The sequence below is a fragment of the Bos taurus genome, chromosome 10, assembly GCF_002263795.3.
Source record: "Bos taurus isolate L1 Dominette 01449 registration number 42190680 breed Hereford chromosome 10, ARS-UCD2.0, whole genome shotgun sequence".
NCBI lineage: Eukaryota > Metazoa > Chordata > Mammalia > Artiodactyla > Bovidae > Bos > Bos taurus.
Genome location: NC_037337.1, coordinates 1,185,358 through 1,197,827, shown reverse-complemented (window position 1 = coordinate 1,197,827; position 12,470 = coordinate 1,185,358). Strand labels below are relative to the sequence as shown.

Below are 12,470 nucleotides of genomic sequence, written 5' to 3'. Positions count from 1 at the left end.
CCAGTATGCTTGCTTCAGGATAAGGAGTCATTCATTCCCTCCTGTAGATCAAAAGCAGCCCTTTGCCAAAATTTCCTTAAAAGCCTCCCACCTGCTTTCTTTATTTTGAGTCTTGGTCCCTCAACTCCATCTTCGTTAATGCGATTAGAAGAAGCTCTTAATCTCCAAGTCAGTCAGTCAGTTTCTCTCTCTCTCTCTCTCTCTCTCTCACACACACACACACACACACATTCTTTCTGACCTGCGCTTATAGCCTCTGCCTCATCTGAGCTGCCATGTAGCTAACCTTCCTCTTATTTAACTAAACACCTCTTTGTCATTCAAAATCAGACAACACTTTCCTGAACTGAGTACACGCCATTCCTATGCGCACACCTGGGCTCTGTCAAAGCACTGTGCATTTACATGTTGAGCAACCTGTCTAGACTCGTTATGCAATGAGGGTGTGGATGTTTTATTCACTTATGTTCCTAGAGACTAGCATTGCACCAAGAAAGGACAGAAATGGTATGGACGTAACAGAAGCAGAAGATACTAAGAATAGGTGGCAAAAATACACAGAAGAACTATACAAAAAAGATCTTCCTGACCCAGATAACCACAATGGTGTGATCACTCACCTAGAGCCAGACATCCTGGAATGAGAAGTCAAGTGGACCTTAGGAAACATCACTACGAACAAAGCTAGTGGAATTCCAGTTGAGCTATTTCAAATCCTAAAAGAGGATGCTGTGAAAGTGCTACACTCAATATGCGAGCAAATTTGGAAAACTCAGCAGTGGCCAAACAGGACTGGAAAAGTTCAGTTTTCATTTCAATCCCTAAGAAAGGCAATGCCAAAGAATGCTCAAACTACCGCACAATTGTACTCATCTCACATGCTAGCAAAGTAATGGTCAAAATTCTCCAAGCCAGTCTTCAACAGGACATGAACCGTGAACTTCCAGATGTTCAAGCTGGATTTAGAAAAGGCAGGGGAACCAGAAATCAAATTGCCAACATCCATCGATCATCGAAAAAGCAAGAGAGTTCCAGAAAAACATCTACTTCTGCTTTATTGACCACACCAAAGCCTTTGACTGTGTGGATCACAACAAACTGTGGAAAATTCTGAAAGATGGGAATACCAGACCACCTTACCTGCCTCCTGAGAAGTCTGTATATAGGTCAAGAAGCAACAGTTATAACTGGACGTGGAACAACAGACTGGTTCAAAATCAGGAAAGGAGTACGTCAAGGCTGTGTATATTGTCACCCTGCTTATTTAACTTATATGCAGAGTACATCATGAGAAATGCCGGGCTGGATAAAGCACAAGCTGGAATCAAGATTGCTGGGAGAAATATCAATAACCTCAGATATGCAGCTGACACCACCCTTATGGCAGAAAGCGAAGAAGAACTAAAGAGCCTCTTGATGAAAGTGAAAGAGGAAAGTGAAAAAGTTGGCTTAAAACTCCCAACATTCAGAAAACTAAGATCATGGCATCCGGTCCCATCACTTCATGGCAAAAAGATAGGGAAACAATGGAGACAGTGAGAGAGACTTTATTTTGGAGGGCTCCAAAATCATTGCAGATGGTGACTGCAGCCATGAAATTAAAAGACCCTTGCTCCTTGGAAGAAAAGCTATGACCAACCTAGACAGCATATTAAAAAGCAGAGACATTGCTTTGCCAGCAAACGTCCGTCTAGTCAAAGCTATGGTTTTTCCAGTAGTCGTGTATGGATGTGAGAGTTGGACTATAAAGAAAGCAGAGCACTGAAGAATTGATGCTTTAGAACTGTGGTGTTGGAGAAGACTCTTGAGAGTCCCTTGGACTGCAAGGAAATCAAACCAGTCTATCCTAAAGGAAATCAGTCCTGAATATTCATTGGAAGGACTGATGCTGAAGCTGAAACTCCAATACTTCGGCCACCTGATGCGAAGAACTGACTCATTTGAAAAGACCCTGATGCTGGGAAAGATTGAGGGCAGGAGGAGAAGGGGACGACAGAGGATGAGATGGTTGGATGGCATCACTGAGAACATGAGTTTGAGCCAGCTCTGGGAGTTGGTGATGGACATATAGGTCTGGCGTGCCACAGTCCACAGGGTTGCAGAGAGTCAGACATGATTGAGCAACTGAACTGAACTGAACTGAAGAAAGGAGCAGGAGCTCAGTAAATGTTTGTTGTTTGCATGCATGTGAACTGAAATACCGTTTCAGAAGCATACGGTAGCTGGTGACAGTGGAAGGAGATGTCTGTCTGTTCTGACCTTCTCCTGCCCAGAGGGTGCTACCCTGCTGCTTCTAATTGAGAAATAACCCTAGAAGATGAATCAACATAAAGCATCCAGACCTGCAGAAGGAGTGGAGTCCAGAAAGGCTAGCCTGTCTGGGACTCTGCTAGTTTCCTTAATCTAACCCTAGATTTCCCAGTGTGTGTATGAATAGGTAGGTCTTCATCCTTTTATCTGAGGAGACATAAAAAAGACCTCTCAACTTATGATTCTTAAAAATAAACTTTATTGAGTAAAGAGTAACATACAGTAAAATGTACCTATTTTAAATATACAGTTAAGTGAGTTTCACATTTAGAGTTTTTTCCTACAGTTATATTTATAAATGTATTTTTCTCTTAAAACTTTTTTTTAATAATAGCCATTCTGGCAGCTATGAGAATGGTATCTCGTTTCAATTTGTATTTCTGTAATAAATGGTGATATTGAGCATCTTTTCTTGTGCCTATGTGTCTTCTTTGGAGAAATGTCTATTCAGGTCTTCTGCACATTTTTTGATTGGGTTTTTTGTTTTTTTGATATTGAGTCTTATAAGCTATTTAAATACTTTGGATTTTAATTCCTTGTTGCTCACATCATTTGCAAATATTTTCTCCCATTCTCTAGTTTGTCTTTTTGTCTGTGGTTTCCATTGCCACGCAGCAGCTTTTAAGTTTAGTTGGGTTCCATTTGTTTATTTTTACTTTTATTTCTTTTGTCTTAGGAGACAGATCCAAAAAAATATTGCTACTATTTATGTCAAAGAGTGTTCTGCCTATATTATCTTCTAACTTGTTCCCCATGTTAGTTCCTTTAGACATCTCAGTGCAGTTATTTATTTTTTCATGTCTTTCTCCAATAGAAGTTTCAAGCAGTCTTCTCTCTGCTCTCAGCTCCTGGAGAACTTGGAGTGTACCCAATTCAATTAGTTTTGTGCTAATTCAGAGCATTTCATTACTCAGTGGAGCTTTCTACCAACCAATTTATATTTAACTGAATGTGGTTTCATGCCTTTTGATTTGGGAAAGAATATTACTCTTAGAATTTCTTCAGTGTTTGGTACTTTGTCTTTTGCAACAGTTTTTTTTTTTCCTTCAGTGTTTCTCTAAATTCTACTCAAGTTTATATATAAAAATACTCATTTTGAGCAGTTATAAATGTTCACACTTTAATGGTATATTTAGCTATTTACCCTAATGACAGTTCATTTGGAGTATCTTAACATGAAGCTAGCTACATATATCTATAATATAAATTATACTGTCTATAATTTGCTTAATTTCTAGGGTTCAACTACACGAATAGATCATGAAACAGCCAGTGTTTTGAGTTCTAGTAGCACACATTCTGCTCCTCGAAGGCTGACGAGTCATCTGGGAACCAAGGTAATAGATTATAAAGTCTTGTTGCTAGAACTCTGAGTACTTTATTAAAACATTCTTCATTCTTCTTTTAAATTTAGCTAAAGAATTCTTTTGTTTCCATCATAATAGTCTCTTAAAGAAATGACAGCCAGTTCTCTGCAAGTATCCTAAGGTCCAGCCCAGAAGCTGGCTTGCTGCCCCAAGCCCTCCCCTCCCATTACTTTCTAACCCCTTCACTTCCCACCCCACTGCAAGATGACCGTCAGGAGTCCTCGCCAGCCTTCAGAACTCTTCTTGGGCTTTCCTTCTTTACAAAACGTTTTCTGATTTCCAGGGCCCTCTTGCCTACCCATGCAGTCTGTCTGCCTCCTTTGAATCAGTACATTTGGAGCACAGGGACTGTTTTTTAAACAGTATATTTTCCATTACGTCTAAATACTTCCTTGTTTTCATAGCATATTCTACATACTCTTTCTTTACTTTAGTAATGGCTCTGAGGAAAAGCATTACGTGACAAATGTCGATTTAAGAAACGAATTTTAGAGTAGCAGTGATATTATTAATATAAAGCTTAATCCTTTTAGTAACTCACAACAGTTACTGCTTAGGATACTACTTAGTATGCCAGTAACTGCTAAGAGTTGTACGTTTATTATCTCTGATTTCTTCAGAAACCCTTTGAATGTATTACTCTTGCCCCTCTTTTGAATGAGAATACTGAAGCCAAAAAGATGGTAATTAAATTAGAATTCCACCCCAATCTGTCCAACATCAATGAGTAGTTTTTACTATAAAGAAAACCTTTAATATTTAAGAGTTCTGTTACTTGAAAACTGGCAGCTTGAATACCATTTCCTTTTGGAGTGATTTATGCACGATGATATTAAGACCTGACTACATTTTTGAATGCCAGTTACTGTCCTATACATGTGTTACTTTATTTAATCTTCACAAAGAAAACCCTATTAGGTAAATTATTCCATTTTGCAACTGAGACAGCTGGACCTCAGAGAACTCAGATAACTTGGTTGTGTCACACAGCTCACTTGCAAATAGTGGAGTCAGAATTTGAAAGCCTTTTTTTTTCTTCCCATTAGGAAGGCAATCCTGTACTGCCTTCCTAATAAAACTTATAAATCTAAGAGTAGTGTGTATACACATTTAGAGTACAATTTCTCAGCCTCAGCATTATTGGCTGGATAATTCCTCATTGCATTGTAGGGTGTTTAGCAGCATCCCTGGTCTTCACCCACTGAAGGCCCAAAGTGTTTCCTCCCAAAGTGTGATGGCCAAAAATTTCTCCAAGATATTGTCAGAAGAGTCTCAAGGTGGCTAAAGTTGCCCCTGGTTTGGAACCGCTAATTTATAGATATGATAGATAGATATAGATAAGATGCTCAACTTTTATGCAGTAGCTCTTGCTTTAAAAAATTGCTGTTGATCACAGGACAGGATGACTGGGTGCTGTTTCCTGTTTCTAGTCTGCTTCTGAGTCAGTTCTTAAGTTTACAGTAAGGGAGTGATGATGCTTACCAGCTGCTTCAAAAAAAAAAATTGAATAAGAATAGTGACTTTGTATCCCTATATGATCAGGGCATTCTTTTTATGACAAGATACTTTTACATGTATAAGGGAGACATCATAATTTTAAGAATATTATAATCTGGTGAGGGTTAGCAATTGCTGAGAACTAGTACTTAGTAAATAGTAATTGCTAAAAAATATTTTCTCTTTATTGATTATGGTTGTAGATTTTAAAAAGTAAAATTTTTAATTGTGTAAAGAATTTTAGATAAACCACATTTCTTACTCTGTGTGTGTCAGTAGGTGTGTGTGTGTATGTGTGGTGGGTGGGGGAGATGTGAGAGAAAGAGGAATCAGTTGATTGTCTTTCGTTATAATAACGGACTATCACCCACTGATTCAGACAATAGCAGTTTAGGTATGCAAGAACCTATGTCTCCTTATGACTATATACTAGCACTACTAATATTTACTTATAAACAAGACGGTGATAATGATTATAGCATATGGATTTTGAAATAATGCTCATTACTTCATCCTAGAAAGAGATTTTTGTTTTTGTTTCTGTTTTTGTTTGAGTTACAATTAATATCCCCATTCATCACTTCATTGGTGTTGGCTTTTGGCTATTAAAGTCATAATTTTGTTTCTAAACTCATTTGGCCCACAGGTGGAAATGGTGTATTCATTGTTGTCAATGCTTGGTACTCATGATAAGGATGATATGTCGCGAACTTTGCTAGCTATGTCTAGCTCCCAAGACAGCTGTATATCCATGCGACAGTCTGGATGTCTTCCTCTCCTCATCCAGCTTTTACATGGCAATGACAAAGACTCTGTGTTGTTGGGAAATTCCCGGGGCAGTAAAGAGGCTCGGGCCAGGGCCAGTGCAGCACTCCACAACATCATTCACTCACAGCCTGATGACAAGAGAGGCAGGCGTGAAATCCGAGTCCTTCATCTTTTGGAACAGATACGAGCTTACTGTGAAACCTGTTGGGAGTGGCAGGAAGCCCATGAACAAGGGATGGACCAGGACAAAAATCCAAGTATGTTCCCTATGGTGCATGTGACAAAGCAAATGTAAAAGTTTTTGAAATGAAAAGTTTTTTAATTAGGATGGTGTCTTTATGAATCAGAGTGGGAAATTCATATTAGCTACCTACACTGCTCACATAGTTTAAAGCTTAATTTCTCTATTTCTCTAGGAAAAAAATTAGCACAGGAAAATGTTGTGTGTACTACAGTGCAACCAGAAAAGAACAGAAAATCAAAGTAGACTTGAGTAGTCATAGCATAGTTGATCTAGAAAGAACTTGAGCGATTATGTTCTCCTTCTCTCGAGATTAAGCTCCGGAAAGTGACTTTACATAAGTTCCTTCAGCTGTGAGTGACCAAGCCATTCTCTCTTATTCGCACATCACTTAGTGGATGCAGAGCTGTGTTATATCCATTATTTGATCCTTACAACAAGCTTGTGAACTAGCAAGGGGAGAGATTACCATCTTCATTTTATAGATAAAGAGACTGAGGTTCAGAGAGGCTAAAAGACTTGCCTGTGGCTTCACAGATAGGTGGTGGGTGGTGGATCTAGGATCAGAGGCCAGACCTCCTGACTCTCAGCTCAGTGTTCTTCCCACTGCACCATCTGTCTTCAGGCCTTGGGGCCCCAGTTGCTGGGGTGATCAGCCACCCAGCTCTTTTCTCAGGGAGAAACCCTCTCCCCCAGGAGCAGGGATCATGGGAGTTGGGACCCTTGGGGAGATAACTTACTTCATTCCTATAGGAAGAACCAAAAGCAGTAAGTATAGAAGGTAAGAGCTCCTTTCACCTGAGAAGAACCCATACATAGACATACACACAACAAAGGACCATCGAATCAATATCTTGATTGGGGGAGCAGGAGAAAGACTGATGATGAGAACTTGATCTATAAAGATTTAGTAGATTTCTCTTAGGGTTAGGTATAAAGGTGAATTTATTAAAAATTAAAAATTTTTCAACAATAAGAATATAGCAGAAATGTCCTTTCTGTTTATCCTAGGGCTAGGGAGAATTAATAAGTTGCTTTCCTGGGAAAACATTATCTTTCTGGATTGTTTTCTTTTGCTGTCCACAATTATGTAATGACTTGTATTGTGTGCTCTTAATACCTGTTTTCAGAAAAGTTAAATAGAATAAATATTATTACTTCTGAAAAATAGATTGGTTTTTAAATTTTTATTTCAATTAACAGTTTTGAAACTTTATGCATAATATTAAATGTGCAAGTACATTTTTGTAGACACTTTCCCTTTAAATTTTTATTTACTGTCTGGTATCTATATAATAAGCTTTCGCTACTAGAGTTGCACTAGGTTTCTCTATACATTTCTATACAGCCATGTGCCTTTCAGTTGAAAACAGAGATTATAAATAGTTTTATACCAAAATGTTTTTATTATTTCAAATAACCATATAATTTTTAAGTTATTAATTGAATTATAGCATAAACCTACATGGGAGTTAGTCCAACAGACTTGGTCAAAGGCTGATGAGAGGTAAACATTTTTATGGAACCAAGAAAAGCGCTTTACCTATATTTTCCTTTCCGTGTGTGTAGTATCTATTCATCTCTGCAGCAAATACTTGTTGATTCACTAAGCTACCATGCATGAGAAGTCTATCAGCAAACTGAGTATTTTTTAGGTATAATGAACATCACTACTTTGAGAAAACAAAGCATCATGGCTTATGTCCATTTTACTTTTCAGTGCCAGCTCCTGTTGAACATCAGATCTGCCCTGCTGTCTGTGTTCTAATGAAGCTTTCGTTTGATGAAGAGCATAGACATGCCATGAATGAGCTTGGTAAGATAAAAATGTTTCTTAATGCCATAGAAGAATCCTGACGATTTTTCGTTGTTGTCGAATTAGTGTATAAGGCCACTAACTTCTATTACCATCTGCTTCCTCCTTGTAGCAAGTGACTCTGATTTCCAGAGAAGACAATGTCCTAAGTGACAGAAACTGCTACCCTTTCATAACCTAACTTGGGTTTCTAAAATCTTAGCCAGGGATGGGCAAAAAGAAATAAACGGGCACTCTTGCCAATATTGTCAAGGTGGACCCTGGGTGCCAGTCGGTGGGAGGGTAATTTGAATCGTTTTGAGATGTGATGATACGGAGCTTTGTAATTATTCTTGAACTCAGTCACTTCTGATGGACACGGGAAGGAATTATTATTAAGACTCTCATTTATCTTCATGGTTATCCGTACTTTACTGGGTTTTCATGATAAGCAGCGTGGCTGGTATCTCTGAAACGCATTAATAATGGAAAAGCATTATCCTCTAATTTGTTAGAAAATATTCCATTAATTTTGGAAGGATTACTCTTAGGATGTGTTCTCACATACTCTGAACCTTATCACACCTGCCTCTGTGGCCCCCATTTTTCATGAGATGGTTTCTCTTTGACTTCTAGGTTCATTTTGCACGTGTGGTATTTATAAGTTGCGTCATGCTGAGCCATCTCCTGTGAACCCGGATCGCTTTCGTTGTGCCACAAGCGAGAAGCAGGCGCTGAGTCTGCGTCTTAGTGTGGCTGTGCCCTTGCCTGTTGTGCTGTTTACGTTACCTTTCATTCCAGCCCCCGCTTTGTATCCCTGCCACCCTTGCCATTTTCATTCATCATTTATCTTACAAGTGACAAAGTCGTGAGTCGCTTAAATCACAGAGAACCTGAACGGCTGGAAATGAGTGCTGTCTCCTTCAGATCGTCATTTTGGGAGGCTGTGTGTACTTGGTCTCCACCTGCCCCCCACAGGCCCTAGGCCGCTTGATTCTCTTTCCTTTTTCCCTAGGTTCCTGTGAAATTGAGTATGCACTTGTGAGTTCTCCCCTCCTCAATACAATCCAGCACTGGTGAAATTTCAAGTTTGGGTGTTTTTTGTTTTTTTTTTTTAACACTCATAATAATGGGGAAAATAATGAACAAACAGGAAAACTAATCCAGTTTTAAGCTCCCACAAATGTTTTTTCTAAATGTCCCTGTGTTCCACTGAACTGTAGACTAGGACTGACCCACATTAATCATCTGAATTTCCAAGTAAAATCTAGACTCAGTGTTTGTTCCTCTTCCTTCTTCAGGTAGGAAGGCTACCCGGGGCATTTCATCCCAGGAGCTAGGGCAGGGGCTTTCAGGTGAGGAGCAGGACGGGGCCTCTGGGGGTGTGACTGTGGGGATGTAGCCACAGGCGATTACCTTCTCACTCTTAGCCTCTGACTTTGCGTTGGAGCCAAAGAAGGAACAAGGTGTGTAGACTGTGGATAGATACAGTCAGGTAGCACAAGGGATCTGACAGTGAGGGATAGGAGGAAAGAAGTCCCAAGCAGATGAAGAAAAATTCCTAAGCCCAGTCAGCTAGGACTGTCTTTTGTAGATGCAAGAAAATTCTACAACTGTTAGGGTCATTTAAGTTTGCAACTATTAGTGTTGCAAGTTTTAGACTATAATACCAGGAATGTACACATTTATTAATTTCCAGACATATGCATTGGTGTTCCCCAGACTAGATGATAATGATCACCAGGGGCAGTGGTCAGAACGTGCACTTCTCTGGCCCATGGTAAGCAAGCTTAGGAAAATAGAATCTCCAGAGCAGGGGACCTAGGAATCAAATCTAGGAAGTGGCCCACCTGATTCTTACGACCAGGAAATTTTGTGAAACTACCAATATATAGAATATTGTTGCTGAGCCCTACTTATTTTAGAATGAGGTATTTCATGCTAATGGTGACTATCTAAACCAAGTAAAAGAAAAGTAATATACTTTTTAAAAATTCTGTCATCTTTCTACTATCTTGTTTTGATAAGTTTAAGGATTTTGGTAAATGTCATCTGAAGACATTGATCATCTACTATCAATAAGGTTATGAGATACCATACGCTATAATATTTGGTTCATCCAGACCACTGTTCTCTAACACAGACACCAAGATAATGTGGAAGGATGTGCTCATGACCTTTACATTACCTTGAAACATCCTAGTATTTCTTAGGGCAACCAGTTTTTTTCCTATCTGTCGTGAATTCACATCGTATTTTTGTGAATCCATTTTTAAAGTGTATAGATTCTTTGCCTTACAGTTCACTGGAAGTTTTTTTTAACTCCTGGAAATCATAAAGGGTCTCTCTCTTCTATCTAATACGCTAAGTTTTATTGAATGTTCTTTTTTCATTAGCACGTTCTTCATCATTGGCATTAATAATGTTGTTCTTTTTCAGAATCAAGTCCTAAGATTTTTGGTTTTCCCATACAAAAGTAGTCAAGGGCCTTCTTGGGAGGTTCTTGAGATTATTTCACATGTTACTTTCTTAGAACAGTGTCACAGATGCTGCTGTGCCAGGCAGGATTTTATGTAGGCATGAAGCAGAGTGTGCTCTGTATGGCTTTGATGGTCCGGTTTATAATCCTCAACATTTGGTGATCTGATCAGTACACAAGGCTACTGTCTTTAAGTCAACAGTGACTCCCAGGTCTGTTTCCTAGTCAAGACTCTCGTTCCTCCTCCTTTGCTGAAGGATTAAATGGTGGAATTTTCTGAAGCTCTGTACTCGGCTTTCTTCCACTCTCCCTAGGCTATATGCTCTACTACATGGCTTCCCTGACAGTGTTTTTCAAACTCACATCTTAATGCACGTTCTCTCTCCTGAGATTTACACACATTTTCATACTGCTCCTCCAGCATTTTCACCCAGATGATTTTTCAGACATTTCTGACTGAGTTGACAGAAACTGAGTCTGTCTCCCCCATCCCCAAAACTATCTCTTGACCAGGGTTCCTTTTCTCAGACAGTAGCCTTCCCGTCAACCCACTTGCTGAAGCCGGAATCTTAGAAGACATCTTGGACTCTGTTCCTGTCCCCTGTATCTGCTAACTGCTTTAATTCTGGTTCTCAAATATATCTTCCCCCACTGCTCTTCTTTTTATCCCCAGCACAAGCAAAGCCTCTTTCTTCACTCCTGGTCTCCCATAGTTTATCTTACTTGGCTCCCCACTTCCAGTAGTAATCATTTCTATAGCCTTAATCATAGGAATCTGTTTAGAACATACATCTAATTATTCTTTTCCCCTGCATTAGATCCTTGGTGAGGTACACAAAGTCTTGTATTACCTGGCACTTTCGTAGCCCCTCCTTGTTGCTGTATATCAATGTCTCAGGCCCATCAGCCTTTACACGTGCTATCTTATCTGCTTGAGACACTTCCTTATTGTCTCTCCTCTACCCCTTTTAGATGGTCATTCATCCTTTAAGTCTCAAGTTAAATCTTAGTTCCTCAGCCACTTTGTTGATCCTTCCAGTCTACGTTAGGTTTGCCTGTTATCATGCCCCGTGCTTCTACACAATCATGACATTTAAACTAGTTGTTCAGTGGCTGTCTGTGCTAATCTGTAAGCTCCATAAAGACATTGGCTGTTTTGTTCATGGGCTGTTTTGTTCATGGGCTGTTTATCTTTCCCATCATCATGGGTGGATGGAGGAAATCTTCCTAAATATGGTTTGGATTTTCCTTAACCAAATTAATTTTTATTTACCTACATTCAGACTTATCTGTCATTGGTGCCAGTTATAAAGATTTACACAAATGTTCCAAGAGTTAAATCCCTGGCTTGGCATTCTTGACCCAGAATTGAACTTGGTCTGTTTTGCAAACTTGCTTATTGCTCTGCATACTGATCCTTCTAGATCATTTACAAAAATGATGAATGTACAGATCCTCTTTCAGATTAATGACCTGACAGTTTAGAGTTCCAGTATCCAGGAACTGCCTGTTTATGTTCATCATCTCTTCTTCTGTCTCAGCTAACAGTATCTCCAGTTTCATAATGATTAATATTGATGATGATGAATATTTTTAATAACTTCCATATGCATTTTTATTTTTCTTTTTATTCACTCCCTCACCATTTTGCTTCACCTTTTGTCCTTCTGTTTTGTGTTGTCTTTCTGCTACCCCTTCCTTTATGTCTTTTCCTCTCCCTTCATTTTTCTCCTTGCCTTCCTACTGTTGACCACTGTAGGCATTGTTAAGTATACCCAGTGGTGGGAATCAAGGGGAGAGAAGATACTAAATCCTAGTATTGGTATTTGACACTTTGTGTGTATCAAAGAAAAGAAAGAATTTAAAAAGAAAAACCATAAAAATGGTTCTATTCAGCTTAGTAATAAGTTGAACAGGTAATTCTTTTTCATAAAAAAGAAATAAACTTTGCTTCATACACTATTTCACTTAGAAGTTTTAGTATTCCTAATGATACTAAAAATTATTTTGGAG

General features: G+C 39.0%; 1 protein-coding gene across 16 annotated transcripts in view; it reads left to right on the top strand.

The window, feature by feature from the left end:
* Positions 1-12,470, top strand: part of APC (APC regulator of WNT signaling pathway) — a 131,706-nt gene that overhangs the window by 101,549 nt on the left and 17,687 nt on the right. For 6 of the 16 annotated variants that reach the window (XM_010808816.4, XM_015472979.3, XM_059890489.1 and 3 more), the window contains 4 exons: positions 3,549-3,647; positions 5,821-6,199; positions 7,904-7,999; positions 9,280-9,333. In XM_010808816.4, the coding sequence (XP_010807118.1) occupies positions 3,549-3,647; positions 5,821-6,199; positions 7,904-7,999; positions 9,280-9,333 (628 nt within the window). 16 annotated transcript variants of the gene reach the window in all.